This window comes from Hypomesus transpacificus, chromosome 8 (genome assembly GCF_021917145.1).
Source record: "Hypomesus transpacificus isolate Combined female chromosome 8, fHypTra1, whole genome shotgun sequence".
Classification (NCBI taxonomy): domain Eukaryota; kingdom Metazoa; phylum Chordata; class Actinopteri; order Osmeriformes; family Osmeridae; genus Hypomesus; species Hypomesus transpacificus.
Window position 1 is genome coordinate 5,295,447 of NC_061067.1, and position 24,890 is coordinate 5,320,336.

The following is a 24,890-nucleotide window of genomic DNA, read 5'->3' on the forward strand; positions in this document are numbered from 1 at the left end:
AGTGGGGCCTTCATGTTATTTGTCTTTGTAGAGGGAGACGTAAACACTCTCCCCTGTCTGTACATTCCACAGCTCTCCTGTCACAACACAGGACTGCTGGACAGTTACTTCAGAGAAACAAAAGGCCCTTAGAACAACATGGATACTTCCTCACATGCAGTAGGGAAGGGAAAGGGGGGGGGATCTATGTTGCTCCTCAAGAGCTCCAGGGCTGATGACTCCAAACACAGACACATTTGACAGACACATTTTTATTGTCACCTCTCAAGAAACAAGATATAAACAGATAACACTTCACAGCTGCCAAGTTTAGAAAGGTGTATCTACACATAACATGAAAGGTATGTTATTGCTGGTCTAGTTGCTGCTTAAATGTTTGAAATATATATCTAGAAATTCATTACACTTAAGGGCATAAAGCTGCACATGACAACAAAGAATCAAATACAATACTAACATCTCTACTGTGTTTATGAAGCTATTGATGTTATTAGCGTACTGTATGTATAAGATAACGTAAGTCCAATTACTTTGTGCTGAATAGGATGAAAATAGCATTGCTGACCTCACTGAACCTAACACAAGCCCGATCCTAACAGAGGCACGCTAACCGAGTGAAGGGGATTGGTCCTCACTGCTATGTGACATCTGTGTGGACCTTATCTGCTCTAAGCGTTTTAACAAGATTACAGTAATACTCAGGATGCTCTTTCTCTGAACAACACACCTACAGTACAAAGAGCTGCCTTCGAGATTGGAAAACACACTGGGTTTTAGGTTCAGTAACAGAAATATTCAACACAACAACTTAATTTTTTCAGCTAATTTAAATCTCAGAATCTTCAGTCAATAAAGTCAATTATTTATCAACTATTTACACAATATAAAAATAATGCTTAAAGTTTAACTCAAAGTTGTATGTCAAGTTATATCCATTAGAGATGTTTTTACAAATTGTACTAAGTGATGCCTTTTCTATTTTTTCTAAATATATCAGTTTACATATTAATTCATATATTTTGACAAAATGGAATGACAAAATGCTACACAGTGTCAAAGCTATATGGCAACATTGAAGTTCAGGCACCAAGTGTCAAAATGATAATCTCATTTTATGAGAATAGTGTAAAATCCTTCAAATTCTTCAGGCATTCAATACTGTAAGATTGTTAGTTCCCCTCTGGCAGGAAGCCTATGTTAACTGTACAGCATGTCACAGCACTGGGCAGTGCTGGCCACAGAAGACATAAAGAATCTCCAGTGCATCTGGCTCCTGAGGTCTCCGATTGACAACAGTCTGACCTTTGAGACCTGTCTGACCTTTCCCAGGCTGTACCACCACAACCACCTGACCCTTCATGGGGCCATCTTCCAGCGGGTGAACTTTATTATCTTTCGTTATCTTGAAGTCAGTAGGGGTGAAAGCAGGCAATTTTCCATTCTTCTCCACCCACGTTTTGGATTCACCTTCTTCAGACTTGTCTAGCTTCTCCGTCATGAGGTCGCCCTCGGCGCCACTCCTGCCCGCTGTCCTCATTTCATCCTGGTAGAGGTCTGTGTCACTCCCATGGGGCAGAGTGAAATAGGTGCACCTTGGCACCTTTGGCTTCATTTTGTCCTCCAGTTCAGAAGACAGGTCTTTATTCTGGGTGCTCATGCTGAAGTGAGAATAGGGGATTTCTTCCTTTGTATCGTCACACTCATTCTCTGTTTTGGTGCACAATTCAGTGGCCTTGTGTATTGCAATTGGTTCTGAGATGGACTTTCTGATCGGGGCATTTTCGTTAATCAGCCATCTGCCTTTGTCTATTAGGACGCTGTCTCCGGGCCCAACTTGCGCATTGAAGGCAATACATCGTGTTGGTTCACTGTAGGACTCGAACGGACTGGTGGCGTTGAAGTATGATAAATCAGACAGCACTTTGCTCTGAGCCATATGGAAAGGGGACAGGATACTTTTGATGGCCCTGTCTCTTAGCCTCTGTTTTGATGGGGATGGTGGTCTTTCCTCATTGCTGTCCTTGACCTCGTCGTCTCTCTTTCCATATAGCCTTTCGATGGTTCTTCTGACAATTCCCTTGGCAATGGATTTGATCACAGATTCATCTTCACCACTGGACACTTCAGGTGAGACATGTGATCTGTGACCCCCACTGTCTGAAGTCTCAGGTCTAGAGTCAGACAGATCTGAGGTGAGGGGGCTAGGAAGCTGTCTATGGCCGTATTGAATATCAGCAACACTTTTAGCCATAAACATCTCTTTTATAGACTGAACTTTGTTTCTCTCAGTCTCTCTGGTCAAATAGCCACTGGAATCATAACTGAAGGCTAAAGAGGATGGAGGAGCTGAGTGTGTGGACAAGGCCGAATTAGTTATGCGCATTTCAGAGCTTTCCTTCATGAAGACATCAATCTGGCCTTGCTCATTGGACAGTTGGGACACGTTTGTTAAATCGTCAGCCTCATATCCAATAGGAGTTTCTATTTGGGCTAATCGTCTTATGCCAGGTGTCTCCACAATCACAGTTTTCCTTTGGTCTGAACCAGATACTTTCTTTTCCAGGATCCCCACTCGTTCTGCAACAGATGGCACTGGCTTTACAACAGAATGACAAGTGTTTTTTTCTTTGGTCATTTCATAAGAAATTGTTGTTGTGTTCTCTTTGTTTGATGTGCAACACATTTTTCCTTCAGTCATTTGGTCATTTATATCCTCTTCAGAAGGTTCTTCCTCTATATAGCTGTCCTGATACTCTGCATTGCTGTCTTCTATGTACTGCTCTACAGTGACATGTTCTTCTTCCGAGCTAGACTGTTCTTCCACAGAGGTGGAATGCCTCTCTTCTAAGCTACATAGTTTGTTCTCAAAATTCACAATTTCTGCAGAATCTTGTTCTTCACAGCTGATGTGCTCATTTCCACTGTCTGTTTGACATGTGTCAAAGCTGTAATGCTCTTCTATAGGGCTGGAAATTTTTCTTAAACGGTTTGTATCCTCTATGATTATAATTCTCGGCTCCTCAACAAAGCTTGACGGCTTTTCTCTCACAGTACTGTGACTTTCATTTTCAATGTTCTGCTCCTCATAGGTTTGCACATCAGCATAACCCAAATCATCTGCTTGGTATCCCTCCACATCTAAGTTATCCTTCACAACCTCAAGGGTAGGTACCCTCTCCTTACTATATTTAATCTCCTGAACTTGTTTTTTATTGCTGAGCTGATCCTTGTGAACTTCCTGCTCCTTTTCTGAGCTTGCTTTCTCCTCAAAGCTAAAATCTCTCTCCTCAGTGATAACATTTAGGTCCTCATATTTCACCTCAGTTTCCTCCTCCTCTTCATCCTCAGAGCTACAGAGGCTTTCCTCACTGCTTATCCTCTGCTTTAAACATCTAGCAGGGCTTTGTCTGTTTTCTTCATCCTCCGAAGAGTTTAATTGTATTTTTTCAAGGGTCGGAGGACTTTTGTTGCTACTGCTAACCTGCAGCTCATTATATTTAACCACAGGCTCCTCTTCCTCAAAACTAGCCTGCTCCTCCACAGAACGTTCTTCACTACTTTCACTAAACTTCTGCTCTGGACAGTTATTGAAACCAAGTGGATTCTCCTGTTCTTCATCGGATGTGGAATGTTTCTCTGCAGTGGTGGAAGGTTTCTCCTCATTGCTAACCTGCATCATTTTGCTACTCTCAACCTCTGGTAACTCTTCCTCAGATCTCAACTGGTATTCCTCTGGGCTAGACAAGCTATCCTGACTGCTTCTGTTCAACTCTGTAAAGTTATTGTCTGGATCAATACAGCTGGGGTAATCCTCTGTGTTCACTTTTTTATCGTCTTCTAAGTTTTCCCTGTCTATCTTCTCCTTATGACTTGATGGCAAGTTGAGACTTTTTTCTTCATGTTCCAAAGGGTCAGCAAGACAGTTAGTCTGCTCTTCTCCTGATAATGGATGTTCAGAACAGTTATCTTTGGATGACCGTCTGTCAGAAAGATAGATTTTGTCTTCTTTTAAGATTTGATTGCATGGGTACATTTGCTTTTGTCTATGGCTTAAACAGTCTGTGTTTGGAGATACCCTCATGTCAATCACCTCTTTGGCATGCTGAATATTCATGAATTGCTTTATGATGGATTTTACATCCACGTTAGGTTCTTTATTACAAATGCCTTTGTCAACATTGACGATTTGTTCCTGAAGGATTGAGGTTGAATGGCCATTTATTTCACCGTCTTTTATAACTTCCATAGATTTTTCTCTTTCATCACTCTCCATTTCTACAATCACAGGAAGAGCTGCCAACTCTTCCTTTAGTTCTTCAGGCATATCAAACTCATTAATTAGCTCATTGATAATGTTCTCGTCATTGCAAAGCTCCTCCTTCTGGCATGGCACAATTAAGACATTGTGCTCTGAACTATTGGGTGTTGAGCTACGACTTTTGATTTTGTCACTGAGTTCCTGAAACCCCCTCCAACTTTGTAACAGTTGTATGGAGGCCGACCTCTGCAATTCTGTCAAGCTAGCTTGCAACTTGTCAGCATCCTCCATACTAGCGATTTCTCTCAGAGTCTCAATCATTTTCAAAGCCTCAGCACAGCTTACACTGTTAGCATTTAATTCATGCATGTTAAAGTTAGCAATACCTTCCTTTAGTGTCATAACAGATAAAAATGCCAGGAGAGCTTTAGAGGAAGACCCGAATGTAGAGGCCACATGGGAAGAGAAGTCTGGTAAACTGTTAGATTTCTCCAGGCAGGACCGACGTTTGTTCTGTGTCAACTGTCTAATTGACTGAATGGAGTAGCAGAGTTTCTCAAGCACAGGCTTTGTGTCAGGCTGGCCAGCCAGTATAAATGACTGTGGTGTAATGTGTACTATTGTTGAGGGCTTAACTTCTGTTACTGTCATAGTATCTCCTACTCGGGTCTTGCTTACTTTATCTTCCTTATTCATCCTTTGTTTAGGATTTCGTAATGTGGGACTAGGAAGTGGCGATGTATTTTCCAAAGATGCACTGGTAGACTTTGGCATCAATTTAGTTGAAATCCCAGTTTGGAGTTTTCTTCTTAGTGAGGGTGTCTTTTGATCAGCTGTGTTGTCCAATGAGTGATTTTGAGTCAATGATTTCTTCTTCAATTTCACTTTTGTAGGTGGTGAGACAATTTCCAAAGACTGAGAATAGGGTGAAAGTCTCTTTGGCAAAAGATTTTTGCGTGGTGCTGGTATCTTGTTGGTTCCAGGATTTGTGGGTAATTGGGTAGTTTTATCAAGTGAGGGATTGTTAGGTAACCCTGCAGTTTCCAATGGTTGATTTCTTTGTAGTGGTGATTTTTCCAATGTTGGACTGTTACTAACTTGAGTCTTTACTGTCATAGGATCACTCTGTAATTCGGATTTCTCTAAAGAAGCCTTTCTAGCTGACAGTGTTCTTTCCAGTGAGAGATTACTGACTAATCGTGTCTTTTTCACTGAAGGTTTTGGAAAAAATGGGGGATCTGTCTGAGTGGTGACCAATGGTGGTTTGACTAATTTCTCTTCTAATGGGCTGTCAGTTGGTGATGGAGCCTCATCCGATGATGGACTAATTGACAGTCTACCCTCTGACACCAGACTGCTAGGCGGTGAAGACAGGATATATGAGGGACTACTAGCTAATGAGGAAATATCTAAGATGATATGGGACTGTGGTGTCTTTTCCACTGAGGTATCAGTAGGGATACATTTTCTTTCAGATGAGAGACAGGACTGTGGAGTATTTGCTACTGCTGTTTCAACCGGAGTTGATGATTCTTTTTCGGATGTGTCACTGGTTAATGCTGATTTCTCCACAGAAGCTTTTCTCTGAAACATTTTCCTTTCCAGTGAGAGATTACTGACCAATCGAGTTTTCTTTACAGAAGAGTTTCTGTATAATGACGTGTCGTTCAGAATAGGTTGATTGGATATTTTTGTTTTTTCATTAGTTGGTGATGAAGCTTCATCTGACAAATGGTTCATTGATGCTGGCATGTCCTCTGATGCAAGACTACTGGGTGATGAAAACATGTAGTACGAGGGACTACTAGCTACTGAAGTCAAATCCAAAACACTGGCAGGAGGTGCAGGTTCTTCCCCAGTGGGCTCAGTACATTGTGAAGTCTTCTCCATTGCGAAACTGTTGGAGGGTGTCCTCTTTTGTACTGATATTTTAATAGGAATTCCTGAGTTTTCCGAAGATGGACTGTCTGAATGCCTCAGGGCAGCATTTTGACCTTGGGCGATTGGGTCATTAGAATGCAAAGTTTGATCACTTATTGATGAAGTCTTTTCACTTAACAGACTTTGTCCCAATGCTTTGTTTTCTGGTATTAGGTTCTCCTGTATTGTAACATTTGGTGAAGGAATTCTTTCCAAGAATGGGATGTTTGGTGTTTTTTCTTTGTCTGTGATTACCACTTCACAATTTATTTCTGACACCTCTGAAATACCTCCCTTAAGATCCATCTGTGAATTTTCTTCTGGGTACACAGTTGTCCTAGGTTGAGCTAACTCCAGCCAGTGTTCAACATATTCATTGACAACAGAGGGGGATGAGTCTAGTTCTGGCAGTGATGCACTCTCAGTTTTTTTGTCAACCTCTGTCTCTTCAGGCACAGTCATCCGTCTTTTCAGTGTTTCTTTACCTTGGGTCTCTTCAGAGTGTGAAACATTCAACATATTACTCTTGAACAGGACTGTAGTTTCATTTTCACAACAATTCTGCTGTTTCACAGGTGATGACTCATTTGGGGTTTCATTGTTGAACTGAATCAAGCTCTCAGGCAATTCTGAGTTTGTTGTTTTCATACTGCCATTAACAGCTGTTTTTCGTTTCTTTTTTAGCTTGAATAGACTTTTGACTGTTTTTGGCCTAAATCCATAAATTTTCTTTAACGATGCAATGCTAGAAAAAACTGTTTTTGCTTTTTTGTCAGGAACATCGGCATTACTCTGTTTGCGTCTTTTTTCTGGGGTCATACCCTTACGAGATAGGTTCTTTTTAGCTTTGGGTTTTGAAGAAAGACGCTGGGCTTTTTTGGCAGCCTTGAAGGATGCGTTTTCTTTGCCCGACACTTTGTTTTTTGAAGGGTTAGAGAGTTGATCCTTTAAGACCTTTACTGCTTTGCGTTTTTGAGATGGTAAATTACCTACTTTTCTAGTTTTCAGTTGCTGGGGGGTGAGCTCAGAAGACGTGTCATCGGTCTTCCACACATTGAGTGATTCTGAAGCTGTAGAGGGTCTTCCCAGCTCTGTTTCTAAGTCATAACTAGATGAGAAGTGTGCTGTATCTGAGGTGGCTGGTCGCCCATAAAGCAGGCCATACATTGAAACACCCTGTACACTAAACTGGCTATTTGCCAGAGAGTTATCTCGACAGGTCTGCTGCTCGTATATGTGGAAAACTGTCTCAGTGATTTTCCCCCCACTATCATCCATCTGTAAGATCTCAGCATCCCCTGCAGATTTCAAACTGCTTGGATTTCTATTGTAACTGTTGACATCCAAGGACCTGACTCTCCTGGGTTTGGGCACTGGCCTTGTGCTGCACTGTCTGACCATGCAGTACTCCTCTGTCACCTTCCCAGTTCCAGTATCCTCTCTATACGAATACGAGCCAACCGCTTTCTGCTGGATCTCCTCTGGTTTCACAGTTTTAATACCCTCCAATGAGGCTTGGTGCTGTCTTGATCTCCTGGGTCCTGGTGTTGGAGCTCTCCTGGGAAAGACCACATCTGCCTGGTGCTCGGATTCCTCCTCCTCATTCCCACCGCTTGTGAGTCCATTTTCTGGTGGCAAATGATCGTCACCATCTTTGAAGTTGTGTTTGTTGATGGTGTCAGTGGAGGTTGAGTTTTGTGGTTCTAAGGTGCCGCCCTCAGGGTCAGACTCAGGCAACGAGGCCACACTGAGCTGGTTGGCCACGCTGGATCTGCTCAGGGTGGTCGTCCAATGGACTGTCTCCTCCTCTTTGATAGTCAGGCGTACCTTCATCTCCACTGTCATACTACCATCCTGGTTGACCCGAAAGGACTTTTCAATGTCATCATCTGGGGGCATGCAGTTTTCCATCCCTTCCACCCCATCCTCCAGACAGATGTCTCCCTCCGTTTCTGCGACAGACTCCAACAGTTGACCAGTTTCCATTTCCCCAGAGTTACTAGGAAAGTCACAGAGACTTCCGGCAACGGAGTTCTGTATCTGATTGACAAAGTATCTCTCTGACGATGAGGAGAAGTTCCTTGACTTACTGCCACTGGACATGGTTTTCTTTTTCCCTTTGGAGAGATTGATAGGAGCAGAAGAGTTGAGAGTGCATGTTGAGAGGCAGACGGGTCACACCAGATCCATGGATTTTTGGAGGATATTCCAAAATTATTTAAAAAAAGAAAGAGAAGAAAAATAAAGTTAGAAAGGTACTGGAGTGAGGAAACCAGTGCCACAATCTACACAGCTCATACTGCTAATGACTGGCTGGCAATGGATAGAGTATGTAGGTCACCCATGGTATTACGGATGATGTTCATGTCTCAGCACCTTCCCTCTTATCGTGTGAGTAGACTGGGAGGGGCAAGCTTATAGTCAGGCAGACAGCTACACTTACTGTATATATCAAGCAGGGGCTAGTTATTTATGCATTAAATGTGATGATGATGACTGACTGGGAAAGGAATTGATAGTACTTCGCTTACAAGTTACCAATTGAATTGTAAATTTTAATTTGAAAAATGTGTTTGTGATGCTTAAAAAAACATAGTTTGACTTACGAATTGCACGTTTCTTTCTTTTGGGTGCCATACGACTGGCAGGAAGCCATGTTGGAGTAATTGATTTCTGGGTGTTGTAGTTGGCAGATTTGAAGGCCTCCCGGCCTGTAGCCACTACTTTTCCAGAACACAAGATCAAGGCTGGGAGGCCATCCACCTGTGAGGCAGATTGACAAAGAGATACATTGTTAAAATAAATTAATGATATAAAGTCACTGTTATTAAAGACAACTTTAGAAATGAAATCTTGTCATCTTTATATTTTAAAATTCATCTGATTCCATACCAATACATTCTAGTTTTAATAGCTTTTTTATGTAATGACCAGCTAAACCTGATTGTTGGTTGATGTATGACAATCAAACCAACAAACCTCAGGAAAACCATTTCCATGAAGGCCTTATCATATAACAGTCATCAATAGGATAAGACAACTACAAAGAAGCTTAACATGCAGCCTCTTTTGTCAGTTATTTATGGTTCACCCATTCAGGGTAAGGAAACCAGATGCTAACAGTCATCAGAAATGGCACACTGTCTGAGGTAACAATTAATGATAACCCAGAACCAAACACATGACAGTCTGGGGTGAGATTCACATGTTGGTTAGTTAAAATAATGCTCAAATATGAAACCACAGACAATAGTGTAATCTATCCTGTGTAAACTAAACCTATGAGGCAAGAATGACATCAGCTGCTGTGTTCAAATCAGATGAGTAAAAGCACTCACTCGTCCTCCATCAGGTGTGTGTAGTTTAACCACGGGAAACTGCATCAGTTCTGATACGTAATCCAACAGAGACTCAAAGGTGGGTGTTGTCCTCCTCTGAAGCATCACTGTGTGTTTCACACTGGGATCCCCGTTCCTGAACACTGTCAGCTTCTTGGGGGGCCTCGCAACCCCCGGTTCCTGCTTACGCTTGGCCCGAGCTGGGTACTTCCTGGCCAGTTGTAGGGCCTGACGCCGGGCACTGATTGGCCTGGCATGGTACCAGGGTGGTGGCTTCTTATTGGCCAATGCCAGATTGATAGGTTTGACTTTCCGCTGGTCAGAGCAGATGTAGGCCTTCCCATCCTCCAGTTCATCCAAGTTATGCACAGCATGCACCCCTCGTGGGGTTGTGATGTTCCTCACCCCAAAGGGCAACGGGACCTTTTTGGAGAGGCTGTCCAGAAGTGCATCAAAAGTCTTAAAGGTGCGGCTGTTGATGACCATGCGCAGGCCATTGAACTGAGGGTCCCCACTCTTGTAGAAGCACACCCTCTTGGAAGCAATGGAGTCGATGATATAAGGCTGGCGGGAGGTGGTCACTGAGTGCCCGCTTCCGGATGACTGGTCCAGAAAGGCCTTGCGAGATGCCATTTCAGTCATGATGATTTGCTAGGATGAGAGCAGTGGAGAAACAGTTGTGAGTAGCCTAATAAAATGTATGTATTAGCTTGCTTATCAGTCACAGGCAACTAATCAGCCAGTGTCTGCTCACTTTTGATGCTCAAGCTGCTTAAGCCCACAATATAGTATTCTCCCAACACCTATGCGTATTTTTTTCACTTACAGTACAACCAAAAGCAATACACTGCAGTCAGAGCATCAAACAATTATAAACTATCTGGAGAAAACAAATTCTTGAATAAATATTGATTTAGCAAATTGCGACTTTCTTTTCATTGTTTTTCATTTATATGTATTTACAAAACAGAATTGATCTCATCATTTTATCCTGCATTAAGTCAATAATAATAATAAAAGTATTCTAAATATCTCATGTGACATCTCAAGGACACTTGTTGTTGACCTCAAGGTGCTGCTGTTGCTACCCTCAGGTTGAACAGATTGACTACTGGGCACTTTGCCAAGCCATTGACACATTCAATTAGTTAATTACCTACTATGGTTGGGACTTGCATGCCACTAAGAGAAAGATTTAAAGGACCATTACAACATACAATAATCAGAACTAGCTAAAAATTACCTGATTATGTCAGTTTAAACATGACACAGTTTATTTTATCTTGAAAACAATAATTTGCCAAGTATATATTTGGCACAAATATCACCTCACTCACTGTTTTGTATTTGTTTCAAAATATCAATGACTTAAATACTTTAACAACGGTTTCAACAAATATTGTGTTCAAGAACGTCTCGACTGTAGACAGAAAAAAAATGAACAACAGACTACCAACACCAAGAAATACATAACATCATTGCACAACTGATTCAGTTTAAGAAGAAAACACATGATTTAAGACATACAGAACATGATCAATCAAAATGAACTCACCTATATATATAATTATATATAGAATCCCACCCGTTTTGAGTATCCATTAAATGTTGTTCGGGACTCTACTTCATGACTACTGTTAAAGCAACTGCGCTTGAGCCAAGGCTTATTTTGGGGAGGTACCATCATGGTTAATTTGCTTAATCTTTGTTTAGAGTTAATCTTCTCTACGACAGTCTTGTGTGTGAGGAGTCCTTACTGGAAGAGCATGTATGGGACAAACACACAATATCACTGCTGGATAAAAGAATGGGTTTAATTCTCTGATTACTCTTATTGTTGATAATAGTGATCATTTGATTAAATCAACAATTAAATAAAGTAGAACAATTCTACCAGGAAGTAAATTATTAGCTTGGATATTGCATACTTTACTTATTTGCTTGAATATATTTGACAGTATATTGATTGCCATTAGATCAAGATTTTTGCTCATACGCTAATAAACTATTTGGAACATCACTACTGTACATGCCTGATTGAGATACTACTGAGTTACTACTGAAAGCAATGAGAAATCCTTTTCACTTTTTCATCACAACACACAACATTTACAGAAGAAAGCTCATACAAGCCTGGTTTCCCCAATAAAAGAAAGCAGGACTCTCCAGTTTGACCAATAAACAGCAGATGGTACATGCAAGTTGTAATTTCAAGATGTAATCTCATTGGTTGCTTCATTAGATAATAAGGATTAAGGGGCTTTCCATTACGACGACCCTCTGTGAGCTAGGCTTCATTTTCAATGCGAGAGGTGTGGATGACACGCAATAACATCTTGGTTAAAAGTTGACTAACCTTCTCCCACATTTAATAGTTTGTGTTCCCCCTTAAATAACATGAATTTAGTGAACTGTTAGTTATAGATTGATAATTGTAAAACGTGTATTTTGATATAACTAAATAACTAAATAAACAATGTATTATTGATACAAATGTAATACTGTATATTTATTATTTCACATAGAAAGCCACATAGATATCTTAGAAGGTTGGATTACAACACAAAGGGTATTCTTGGCAAAACAGTTTTACTTCACTGAAGTTAGGCAACACCTACTAAAACTGCACTGCCTCTATTTATAGAAAAAAAGAGATTACATAGGATGACTTCACCTCTCACTAAACCTGGAGGCAAAAGGTAGGGACCATCGAGGAATCACAAACAGATTCCTCATTGAACATGTCTTCAATTCAAATTTAAATGCAAAAAGCTAACACATGACAAAGAAATTGACATTTGTGTATGTGTCTACTGTGTACTTGTGTGGGTGCAAATGTGTGTGCGTGTGTGTTCCATGTTCCAGGAAAGAATTCCCGCTGAACTCAACCAGACCAACCTGGAAGAATTCAGGAATGCCACAGCATGGTCTCTACGCACCCACCGCACTCACCCGTTCCCAAAACAACAAGGAGCACAAAAATGTGAAAAATCCTTAAAAGGAAGTTGGATGGAACAATGGAGGAAGCCCTCAGAGTAAACAGGTAGGCCTGGAGCCTGCATGCCCTTCATTCCAGCCCTCTGCTCCAGTGATAAGAGACTGGGGACACTTTAAATCAGGGGGTTTTACGTGGTTGGCGGGGCACAGACAGAACAGCAGAGATCCCAATGCACAACTGCCCCCACACCCTTCCATTTTGAACATGTCAAAATACAAAGATTAGCAATAATCTTTCATTTACCAGTCAGTACTTTTATCCAAGTGTGTCACACACAGTTCTATGAAACCATATGCTGATATGATAATTACAGTTTTTCCTTGACACAATTACACTTAAAATCACAGGCTGCCGTAGCATAGATATCCGTCCCTCACATTCCGTGTGCACTGCCACCCATACCACTCTCTATTTTTAACCCTTAGAGTCTAAAACATATTGGCGCCAAGTTAGATTCAAACCTATGCTGTTAATGGGAAAAAATGTGTGATATGTTTTGGCTCTTGTTCTCGGTCTATATTTGGCCTGCGGTTCTCTAAGCAGCTGCTGGGGAAAATCTGCCTGCACTCGCATGAAACAAATCTCTGGTTTACTGCATCAGTTCAACAACATACACATACTGCCTGCTCCAGTGTTTCATACTCATAATATTATGTTCAGGTCAACCACTAGTCAGCAATATGTTACACAAAAAACGGATGTACTTTGCCTTATAATTTAAAAGGTATATTCAAGACCTCAGACCCGACTTTCAAAACAATATTTGTGTACTGTAGGAAGAATTCAAAGGCCTGGCTGGGATTCCAATTGCAGCTGCCAGGCAACCAATTAAATGTAATACAATTGAAACCTCACCAACAACAGTTATGAGACATCCATTCAAATTCAAGTCAAACAGCGGATCATGTTATCGTCTTATCTGAGCCATTCCCTGTAATCATCTCTCTGAGGTCTGTAACATACAGCACAACAACAGCAAGGCTTATTATGTTTTTGTTTCATACATATCATATGAGGTAGTTGAACAAATTCCTTTCCAGTCCTCTGTGGCCATTTGAATGTGTTGTAAAACATGGAAAAGTATGGCCAACTAAATGGGTTAACTTCAGAAAAATGCTTGCTATTCAAAATTCCATTCCAACCACGTCATCTTTCTGGGTTACACCTTTTTATTTTCCAGTGGAATTCCCAACTTTTGAATGAACAGTGTCTGCCAAACAGGGCTCATAAGTTCACTCCCCCCCTCTCCACACATAGACACAAACCACACCTATACACACACATTTCAGACTACAGAGGTCCCACACCCCTTCCATTTTCAGCATTCTGTATCAGCTCTGCCAAGCGTTTAATCTAGCCTGGTGACATCCCTGTGTTTCCTGCATGGGGCAAAGAGAGATAAGCATTCTCCTCTGTGTGGTAAATCACTCCACACACACACTCTCATTCACTCATAAAGGCATTATTCAATTAGTCTGCTCTTACAGTACAGTTACCAAACTTCCAGCCTCTAACAATAAAATACCTCAAAGGTCTTGCCTGTAATTAACTAATGACTTACCCTCAACAACTTTGTTTGTTGTTTTGATCCAGGCTACGTGATAGGTCTTGCATTGAGTACTACGTGATCCCTGACATGGGCCCTTCTTAAGACTAAATAAAACTAAGGCACCAATGAGTAACAGTGAGATCATAAAAGCTTGTGCGGCATGTATGCAATGAAAACTATGCATCATAAAATGCATTATATAGTAAGTTGTGACCACTTACTTTTTAAATCATCAAAGTACTCTCAATTAACTAGCAATTATACTTTCTATTGACAGACCATTGAATTTATCTAACCATGTGCTTTTTTTGGATTCTTTAAAGTAATGTATCACTTTATCACCATTTAACCTTAAGAACTAAAATATATGTGACTGGTGGTTTCCAGTCGGAATCCCCCAGACCCCCCAGCCTAGCGTCACGGTGCTGTCAGCTTTGGGGAGCGTGGGGCTAGCGGAGGACAGATGGGTGGAGGGCGGGCGGAGGACAGATGGGTGGAGGGCGGGGAGTAGGCCAGTCTGCTGCCGGGGCCGGACTGGCTGCGCTCGCCCCAGATAGCGTCCCGGGGTGAGGAATGATTTATCCGTCTGTGCCGGGGACCAGGCCTGCATCAGACAGCCTTCCTCTGATTAGGGGGCTAACAGCCCAAGCCAGGGAGCTGCCAGCTACGGAGCGCGCGGGTGGAGCGGGCGAGAATGGTAGCCTTCCTCCGTGAAACACCGCTACATCCTGACCAAGGCACAAATGGAGTTTCCATAAGCTGTGGAATTAATAAATGCTCAGGGGCACACACACACATACACACACACACACACACAGAGGCAGGAGTCAAACCTATTGAGCTGGCCTTGACATTTTCTTAACCCAACAACAAAAGGATGTGGTGGATCTCAGTCACCCTCTGTTAAACTTGCGTCCCTGTGGACTATTAAAGATCTCTGTCTTCCTAATGCTCTGAGTTCAACTGCAGGTTATGGCCTCCCATTTTACAGGCATGGGGGTCTACTCTATGGTCATTACATAGGCAAGTTGAAGACAGAATCCAATTTACTATTTTATTTTAATTTATTTTTTTATTATTGGTTCAATGTTCTGTGAAGTGTCTAATGAGCTATTGACTAATGCAGAAGAATAAAAAATGACCAAAACCAAATTACTATGGAAGAAAACATACATTCAAATCCCAAAAATAGAATTGTGAGACAGAAAAATACAGCTAATTCACATCACAAACTAGACTTAGTGTATGTTGTCTGAAATCTTTTCCCAGTCATTCAAGGAAATGACTGCTAATCAGGGTAGATTAAATGCTGAACAATACACTGTAAACTGACCACACAGTTACTCTCTCCCCTCCCTCTCCATAAATCTACAATTCTCTTGTCCACAGTATCCCAGGAAATGGAGGACAAAACCTGGAAATATACCATACGAACTGAGACAAGGCTAGACTAGACTAGAACATTTACCACCAGTTTCCGTGGGCGATAAGCTGCTCTCTTTAGATGATAGGACAATAAACTATGAGTGATCTGTGTGTACAGATCTACATAAGTGATGTCATGTACAGCATTTTAAATTGAATGATCATAAAGCAACTGTATCCTTAAGTATCTTAACAGCCACTGTTGTTTTTACATTCTATACAACTCTAATACAAATAAAAAACGGTTTTATCAACTCTTTATGCCATATTAAATTAAAGTCAGTGAGATGCAGATGATCAGATGCATGACTACACACTTCGCTTTCCTTCCATTTTTCTCTAATCATATTTTTCCTCTACTCCAAGTTTATGACTCAATTATAAAATAGCCTACTACAGGTATCACAAATCCACATTTGTTCAACTTATGTTATGAAATAAGACAGGTAGCAATATATCAACAAGAACAGTGCGTGTAGTGTGTCATGTGACACAAACCTTGTGGCGTGCCACACCTTCACCTCTGAGTGGGATTACTGAGCACAGTAACCCCTCCTTTGGCACTCTCATTTTGGATCTCACGGTGGTTTGAACTCTATCTCACCTGCTTCTCTCCCAAGAACTGCCTGGCTACAAATCCCCACCTCACCTGCCCTTGTCTCTAACACTGACATCGACTCATGTGACAGTTACACGCACTTATCCGTATACCACCTTGACACCTACCAATTCACGTTGCGTCACTGACACAATTGTTATAGCCTACTCTAGTCTATTTCGTCCGCTAGGTTTATCCTATTATTGATATTTTACTTTCTGACAACGAATGTAGAAATATCTAAACGTTTTCAGAATCCGATATGTGACGTATAATGTGTAGGGTACATAATCCAGTTAGTCTACATCGTCCAATATCTAAGTGATTTAATGAGTCTCGATATTAATAAAAAAAATGATGCAAGAGAACATCGTTTCAGGGTAACGTCATCCAATTTACCAGTTAGTCCATGAGCCAGTGGAAAACTGACACGAGGTCTTTCTGGCATTTTACCATTTGTAATTGCAGGGTGAACTTTCTGCAATGGGCAAGTAGCCTATTCCAAGCCTGTAGGTCTACGTGTTTAAATTGACCGCTAAATCAGCTGAGCAGGCTACAACTATAGAACGACCTGAACCAATCTGACTGCCGCTTTTACCTGTGGAAAGGTACATTTTAAGGTTAATGTTGAACATTCCGCTCCAACAAACTCCGTAAGACCGACCTCTAGTGGAAAACAATGACAGCTCTAGGGTCCCTTAGTATATCGTTAGATGAGAATATTTTGGTAGGCATCAACTTCTTTTCTAAATACAATATTTTAAATATATTTGATATTTAGACTCGACGTTAATAATATGTAGCCTACAGTTTGTAGACAAATTGCAAATGAATGACCTAAAGTATAGTAATCTCAATGGCATTCGCCGTTGCGTCTGCATTTGTATTGACCTTACAATGAGCCGGGTCTTCTGGAAAGGAGACATTGCTTCTATCATGGAGGAAACCGCCGTCTGTTCTTGGGGAACTGGAAGTTAACTGTTTGCTATTTTAATGACACAGTGTACTTGTTTGAAGTAGTTGCAGCTCAAAAATAAATAGGGACATTCCCTGTAGTGTGTGAAAGACACTGATCAAACCAGTGGCTGCACCTGGAATATGGTTGACTTGGAATAAAACAAATTATACTAGAAAGAGCAGTAGGCCTACTCTATGTTTAAGCCATATACTGTGCATACGGTTTATGCTTATATAATGGGAGCTCATTAAACCTTCATATTACAGCAATCCCATAAACATCAAAATATGGTCTGGGGTGGTTCAGAATGTATTTTTTTGTGTGATGGCACCAAATATAAGACCCTCTATTGTGATGGTGTGGGTAAATCCGGTCACAAACTTTCTCATCATTTCACACAAGTTAGGGGGATCCCTAAATCCTATGACAGTGTTTTTAAAGTTGCACCTGAACTGACATAAATATACACACACACACACACACACGCACACAAACACACAAACACACAAACAAAGAGTCCTGCCCTAGGTCATGACATTTTCCTCTGCCACTTTATTTAGACTATATTTTCATTTATTCTTGTTTTTTAGGAAATCCTACCGGTGGTCCCAAAATGGTAAGAGTGTGAATTTTATAGAACCTGGTATCCTGTCGGGTAAAGGATGTTCTCATCCCATCTTTCATGGATGGAGCAAACAGAAGTCACTGGAACCAGGAAGTGTGGACAGGTGCTCTTGGAAAGATCCACAGGAATAAAGCACAATGGCCCCCTGCATTTATCATTTCAGCAGAGCCACAGAACGCCCTCTCATTATGCCTTTGAAAAAGCAACTATATTATTTAAAGCATTTTCATTAAGCTTCATTTAGTTCATTCTAATAATTCTAATTATATTTTATAATCTGAATGAAAATCATTCACACTTGTTAACAACATGTTTCTTTGGTTCATGTATTCTATTGGTCAAACGTAGCTATTTTTAATTGTATAATATTATAAATATATTATTTTAATATATTTTAAATCATTACATATTATCACAGCTTTTTTATCTATGGTAAAAACAGGGAGATTACGGGTGAGAGTTAGTCACAGTATGTCAATGTACAGTGACAGACCTGTGCTTTGCAACATTTCTCATTATTTCCTGAGAAGTGCTTAGGCCTTGACCCACGGGGAATTCCTGTTAAGAAAAGATACCAGTAGCAAACACTGTGACATGTCTGCGTGTGAAGAGTGGACTCACCCACAGACCTCATCCCTGCCTCCCTCTTTTCTCTCGGGCTTCCATAGGAAAACACAGTGGAAAGGAAACTGAATGCTGATGCAGTCATCTTCTAATCACTGCTTGACTGGACACCAGCTAAAAATGCTCCGGGAAGCTGAAGGGGATTGGGAGAAGCGACCAGAGAGCTGATCAGAATGGCCTCTGGAACTGATTTACTTCTCTGACTCAATTCCTCTGACTCAAGCCTTCTGTTGTAATTAATGCACTGGTCTGGACCCAGAGGACTTTTAGTCCTAGTTTGAGAACTCTTTGAAATACTTAGTCTTCTAAGTATAATTATTCCGCGGATACTGTAGGATGTCCTGCATTGTCTGAAATTGTGCAGTGTTTTTGTACACCTAGTGAATTCGGGACATTGAGGCTTAGATAAATATAATCTTTTCAAAACATGTCATGTTTGAGGGTGTCAATAGTGTTCTGAAAAGGGTTAAACATACAAACAAATATAAAAAATATTGTCATTACAGTATATGACTGGAAAGTTCAGTCTGTGTTTTTATATAGTTTTCAAAGAATCATGGCAAAAAATGATTAAAATGTTGAGTCACTGCATTAAGCAGAGATTGACTCTATGTGTGGACTATATATAGTGGCAGTACAACTGGGCCACAGACTAACCAGCGGGCCCTATGAAAGCGATCAGACCAGAGAAGGAGTCCATGTGCCTGGGATTACAAACAACCCTCCACCCAGAACCCTGGTTTAGACACGGGGACACACCCTCCACTGCAGCTGTCTCACATACTGTATATGCAATCTACTATCAATGACTTAATCAGCTGGGGCTCCTGCAGGGTCACATACTCTACACACACTCTTCCTCTCTCCTCCTCTCTCTCTTTCGCTCTACAGTACATATCTCGCTCTCTTTGTCTTTTGGTTATGGGTTTTGATTGATTGGCTTGCGCAAAGATAAGGTTTAAAGTGTCAGAGAGCAATTTAAGTCTCACTTTAGGTACGCTACCAAGAGTAATTTGGAAGGACAATTTTTATGTTATCTTAAACAGTGTGGCCTATTTGATAAAACCCCACAGCTAATCTAATATTTGGACTTTGATTGTAGCTCCGAGATTATGTCAGATGCTGATTTGTTGTCATAGTAAACCATGACAAAAACTATAGTTGAAGCCTGAGGTGAGTGAACTTCTTATAAAGACAGTGTCATACAATCACATGAGTTGCATCTTTGTATTGCAATACAAAAAACCCACCTGTACTATCAATAAAGTTAGATTTTTTTTGGACTGATAAGGTTTTGGTTTTATCTTTGCTACAATCCAATATTGTTTGCAAAGGTTTAAAGGCCATGTGTTTATTAGGAAAGCTTGACAAATATTAGTGGATGATATTAGCGTTGCTTACTGCAGTATTTGTTATTGTGTCTGTGGTTAAACGATGCTGCATTTACCCGTGTGTTTGTAAAAGGCTGCTACCTCAGGTGAGATTAGTTCTATGCTGTGATTAAGTGCTCCTGTGTTAATGTAGCGAGCCGCCAAGCTGTAATCTCCCTGACTGTTCCCCTCCCATGCTCCCTCCCTCCCCTGCTCCCTCCCTCTAACCCTTCCCTGTCAGCTAGGCCCCGGGCCGGACAGCTACAGGAACACTGCTGAAAACCCCTGTTTCCTGGGCTGCGGACTATGTCTGTCATTGCCTCTCTCTGTCTCTACCTCTCTGTAACTATCTCTCTCTCTTTGTCCTTCTTTCTTGCCTTTTTTTCTCCATCTCAAGCTTCTTCTCAAAGTGTTTGTGCTGACATTCAAAATTCCCAAAGTACACAAAGACTAGGCATTTGATGACCAATCTCATTCTCTTTCTCTGGCATGAATATCAAATGAGTATATTTACTCAACGGTTTGCTAACATCAATTAGTCAGGGAGAGATAACTTTAGCTCGGGGAGGTCTGCCTGTGGTTGTTTCGCCCTTCCAGGTGATCCACACCAAATCCTGCATGTTGCTGCAGGGATGGTGGCCTGAGCCTGTCGTTATGTACCCATTAGCTAACACAACAGCAACTAAGACCTTTCGTCCAGCTGTATGCTCAGTTTAAACAGATTCACACCAATTAGCCTGGATTCCCCTGCCTGGCCCAGCCCTAGGGGAAGTGTGTCACCTGCCAGCGGAGTTGGGGGTAGGGGGTGAGGGTGGGGAGGAGGAGTGGGGGAATGACAAGACTGAGTTAAACATTTCACCTGTAGCCTGTTTGTTTTGAGGTGGAGGACATGTTTTGTATAGGGGTTGGTTCATCCCACTAGCGCATTGCAACTAAGCTGTGTTTAAAGAAGTCGTAAAGACAGTTGACTGAAAACAGAATACACAGTCACTCACAGAGGGATTCCCATGCTAGGATAATGAAGCTAAAGAATACAGGATCAAACACTTTGTCTAGAACATGAAAACATGAAAAAAAACAGTAGGATGACATCAGCGTTAGGACCGTGGGAAGGGCTTGCCATATTTACCTTGAGATGCAACCTCTGCTTGTGTGACACAAGAGAGATTTCAAAACATTGGATATGAACAAAGTGGGTGAATATACGCCTTGGTAACACGTTTCCTCTGAAGTGCTAAAAATGGATTCTCGGGTCAGGGTGATTGACCCTGTGGAGAAGAAGCTTTTCCTTTGAAAGGAAAATTGGTATTTATAAAACAGAACCTCTTCTAAGTCAGCTATGAATAAACCTGTGGGGGGTCTTGGTATTCTTGATAACATTGTTTCTTTATCCTATATTACTATCTGAGCCACGAGTCTCGAACTTTCACATTAATATTGGCCTATAGGGAACACAATGGCAATGATTTAACCAACAAGTTCATTTTGCATAGGCAGTCCATTAGAAGCACACTTGGTCATTTGTTGTTTTTGGACTGCTATTTATCAAAAATGCCTGTGGAAGAATGTATACACCCTATTTGTAAAAACGGGAGTGCCATCAATATATGTATTGATACAACAGCTCAATTGTTTAGTATAGGTGTAGCAAACACAAAAATATTTAATGGCAAATACCATTCATCACAAGAGACTAAATCATTTACAGGCAGGATGTCCGGAGTATAAACCGCACTCCCATGCTGGGGAAACAAGGCGCCATGTGTAAGTCAGCCCCTGAGATCACCTCTGCTCTCGCTGGGACAGGAAACTGACCAACTGACTGCTCACCACTGGGGGGAAAGCCAGCTTCCAGGTGAGGTGTGTTTTACCATGAGGTCATCAGGTTGGACCTGGTTGAAAAGATATCAATGTAGTTACAACTGATCAGCATATTTGAGGAATTTGCTGACTCCACCGAGTCATTTTTATTTATAAAAAAAACTAACAAACATGTTGTATCATGTTACACAATGTATATATACTATTTTGTTTTAGGGGAATTACGGAATGCACTTTTTCTTGTTTTTAATTTTAAGAATTTAAGATTCAATCTTATTGAATTGTATTCAATAAGATTGGATGTCAATTAAGTGAAATAAAAATGTTTTTACAACAAATATAGAGAATAATGAGAATGATTAACCTTTAAATCAAAATTATATGGCTTTTTGTTTTATTTTAATTAAACAGCTCTGGCCTGTAATATAATTAGATCTTATTTGGAACATTTGATACAAATATTATTTTAACAAGCTCATATCAAACCAAGACAAGATTCAAAATTTTGGTTCAAAACTTTATTTTTCAAAAGTGCAAAAGTATAAAACACATATATAAATTCACTTTGAAATAGTAGCTGTACATTTATTAAAACAAAATGCATTTATATTTCAGCTCAGGAGTATCCCACAAAAAAAGATTATGAAAGTCAATGTGTGAACAATGATATCACATTACAATTATTCCTCTTGCTCCGTTGAAATACTAAAACCTTTTTTCAAATCAAGACCAAAATAGCCATGTGTATTGCCCAACTGTTTTAAGAGTACACATATTTGTGTTGTGTTGGTAGGACACTGGTGAGGTCATTAAACACAGAGAGAGGTGTCAGAATGAGAAACGCACAACTGAGTTCAACATATGAGCGTTGTTGTATTAGTTGACAGACAGACAGGTGGGGGGAGGAAGGCTACGAGTTGTTGTAGTTACAGTAGTACACAGCTGTGCTGGCGTCAGAGAGCACTGAGGATATAAGGCTCTCGGGTCCCTGCATGTTGGCCTCATGTGCTCCGTACGCCAGACCTGGCATGTCCGCCCGGGCCGACGATGAGTTCAAGTACTGCTCAAACTCACTGCGGTCCACCTCCCCCAGCAGCTCTGATGGGTGCATGTGCTCCACGCTGTCCGCTGAGTGGCTGTGGGAGTCCGGTGGGGGGGAGAGCTGTCCTGCTCCGTGGCCTGCGTGGCGTTTAGGGTGACTGGGATTGCAGTGCTGGCTGTAGTACATGGCCAGGGGGTTGGGGCAGCCCATGAAGGATGGCGACAGGGGGCCAGCTTGGCCTGCCTGCTCGGGGGCTGGGGAAAGGTGTCTGTGGAGGAGGGGGGTACTGTGGTGGTTGGTGGTGTGGTGGTCCTGGGGTGGGTACTCTGCTCCCTGTGAGTGGTAGGCGTACGCAGGCATCACGTGGCAGTCCTCCTGTGAGTGCGGAGAGTAGAACATAGAGTCTGTTTCCACAGCATCCAGCGGGGAGGTGTCGGGGGTTGGCAGGCTGTAGGCTTCGTAAGAGGCCCCGCCCAGGGCCTGAGCATCACGGTAGTGGCTGAGAGACTGTGGGGGTACCTGGTAGCTGTGCTCGTGGTAGCCCAGCCCCAGTCCTTCCAGGCAGACACGGCCATCCCCACCCAGTGAGGCGCCCTGGTGGTCAGACACCCCGTGAACCAGGAACCCAGAGTCCAGACGCTTAATCCTCTTGACCTGCTTCCTCCGCCTGGGCCGGTACTTGTAGTTGGGGTGGTCCTGCATGTGTTGGACCCGCAGCCTTTCCGCCTCCTCCACAAAAGGCCGCTTCTCTGTCACAGGGAGGGCTTTCCATGACTTTCCTGCAGATCAAGAACAAAGTTGTACATCAGACATTGCACCATCAGGCATGCAGTCTGGTGATATGCTCAAAAATAGCCCATCACCATTTTAGCATCCACACAGGGAACTTCAAAACATCACTGTCAGTTAAGGTCGGTAACGGTGGAAGGTTATAACAACAGTGTTCAGGTCCTTAAGTTGATTAATTTAAGTTGTTTAACATCATAATACACAAAAAGTTTATCCAATTAAAATAAGATATAATAAGCTTACAAGCCTAACCCATATCAATACATTAATATATGAATTGTTCATGTTCATTTTTCTATTATATTATTTATATTATATTATTTACTATAGTAAACTACTATACTAAATGTGGCTATAAAAGCAATTACATGTGTAATGCGTAAAACCGAGAGTTTTATAGGTGAAGTAGACGCAGTAAATTAAACATAGGCTACATAATGTGAATGCAAAAGATCTGTAATGGGTACATCACATCGTTGGTCTTAAGACAGAACTCAGGATGTATACATAAGTAACATTTCTTACCTAGCATTTTGCTCAACTCCGCATTGTGCAGGTCCGGGTTCTGTTGCGCCAGCCGCTTGCGCTCATCCTTTGCCCAAACCATGAACGCGTTCATGGGTCGGCGGATCCTCGGCTCACTCTTGCCACGATTCTGGTTCCCGGAGTTGGATGCACACGACTCGTTTTTCACTTTGGTTTCCCCGAGAGGGCTGATAGAGTCTGTCGGCCACGTACAGTGTCCGTGTCCCATTCCAGGCATCATGATTGACATCGCACTCCTTGCCTGGTTTTGATCGTCACTGGCGTAACCCGCATCGGGACTGCTCATCTCTGTCCAGCTGTGAGTTATCGTGGACCACCAGTTTTCTTCGCGCAAAAAAAAACTAAACACAGAAAAACTGCTGTTTACTTACAGGCTGTGGAAATACTTGAAATCTATCAAATATAATTCACAATACTCAACTCTTCCAGAGTAAATTGGAAAAAAAACGATATGGTCTCATTGCAGTGAGACAGAACTAGGGGACTATACTGCCTTTCCTAACCAAAGATTCAGAGGCTTTAAGCGCAGAGACAACCAATCGCAATGGGGTGGGAGTGCCCACTACGCCAAAGGTGTAAAAAGTTTATAGTAACCCGCCTTCTCGGCTTGTTTGGAGAGAGATAGACAGGACAAGCACTGTTTGGCTTGTCTAGAAGTTCAATAAAAACACACGATTTTTTGGGGTGTGTTAAATGAATTAACTTTCCAGAACAGCATATGGCCTAATGTTTGATTGACATTGGATGTAGGCATTCAAAGCCAACAACTCGAATTTGTGTATTGTAATGATCGTTTTTTAAACTGGCGGTACATGTCTATTCAAAACATGATCTATAGAGCAATTAACACAACAGAGACAGCCATTGCTCACAGACGTTAACATTCGAAATTATGTCAATGAAAACGGCGTTAATTGAGGATTATAAATGTGTATAGGAGACTGTATGCTAGTGAATGGGACATCACTAAGTTGGGGAAGAGTAAACATTGACTAGATAAACGCCAATTGTATATGTCCTTTGTAGTCT

General features: G+C 41.5%; 2 protein-coding genes across 2 annotated transcripts; both read right to left on the bottom strand.

The window, feature by feature from the left end:
• Nucleotides 1-926: 926 nt before the first annotated feature.
• LOC124470340 (oxygen-regulated protein 1-like) lies at nt 927-11,135 on the bottom strand. Its single transcript, XM_047024182.1, has 6 exons — nt 11,072-11,135; nt 9,517-10,167; nt 8,785-8,941; nt 7,172-8,295; nt 4,477-4,792; nt 927-2,577 (listed from the first exon to the last, which is right to left on the bottom strand). The coding sequence occupies exons 2-6, from the start codon at nt 10,156-10,158 to the stop codon at nt 1,214-1,216; spliced, it is 3,603 nt and encodes a 1,200-aa protein (XP_046880138.1). The 5' UTR covers nt 10,159-10,167; nt 11,072-11,135; the 3' UTR covers nt 927-1,213.
• Nucleotides 11,136-21,993: 10,858 nt separating this feature from the next.
• sox17 (SRY-box transcription factor 17) lies at nt 21,994-24,349 on the bottom strand. Its single transcript, XM_047023787.1, has 2 exons — nt 23,841-24,349; nt 21,994-23,305 (listed from the first exon to the last, which is right to left on the bottom strand). The coding sequence occupies exons 1-2, from the start codon at nt 24,145-24,147 to the stop codon at nt 22,395-22,397; spliced, it is 1,218 nt and encodes a 405-aa protein (XP_046879743.1). The 5' UTR covers nt 24,148-24,349; the 3' UTR covers nt 21,994-22,394.
• Between the last annotated feature and the right edge of the window lie 541 nt (nt 24,350-24,890).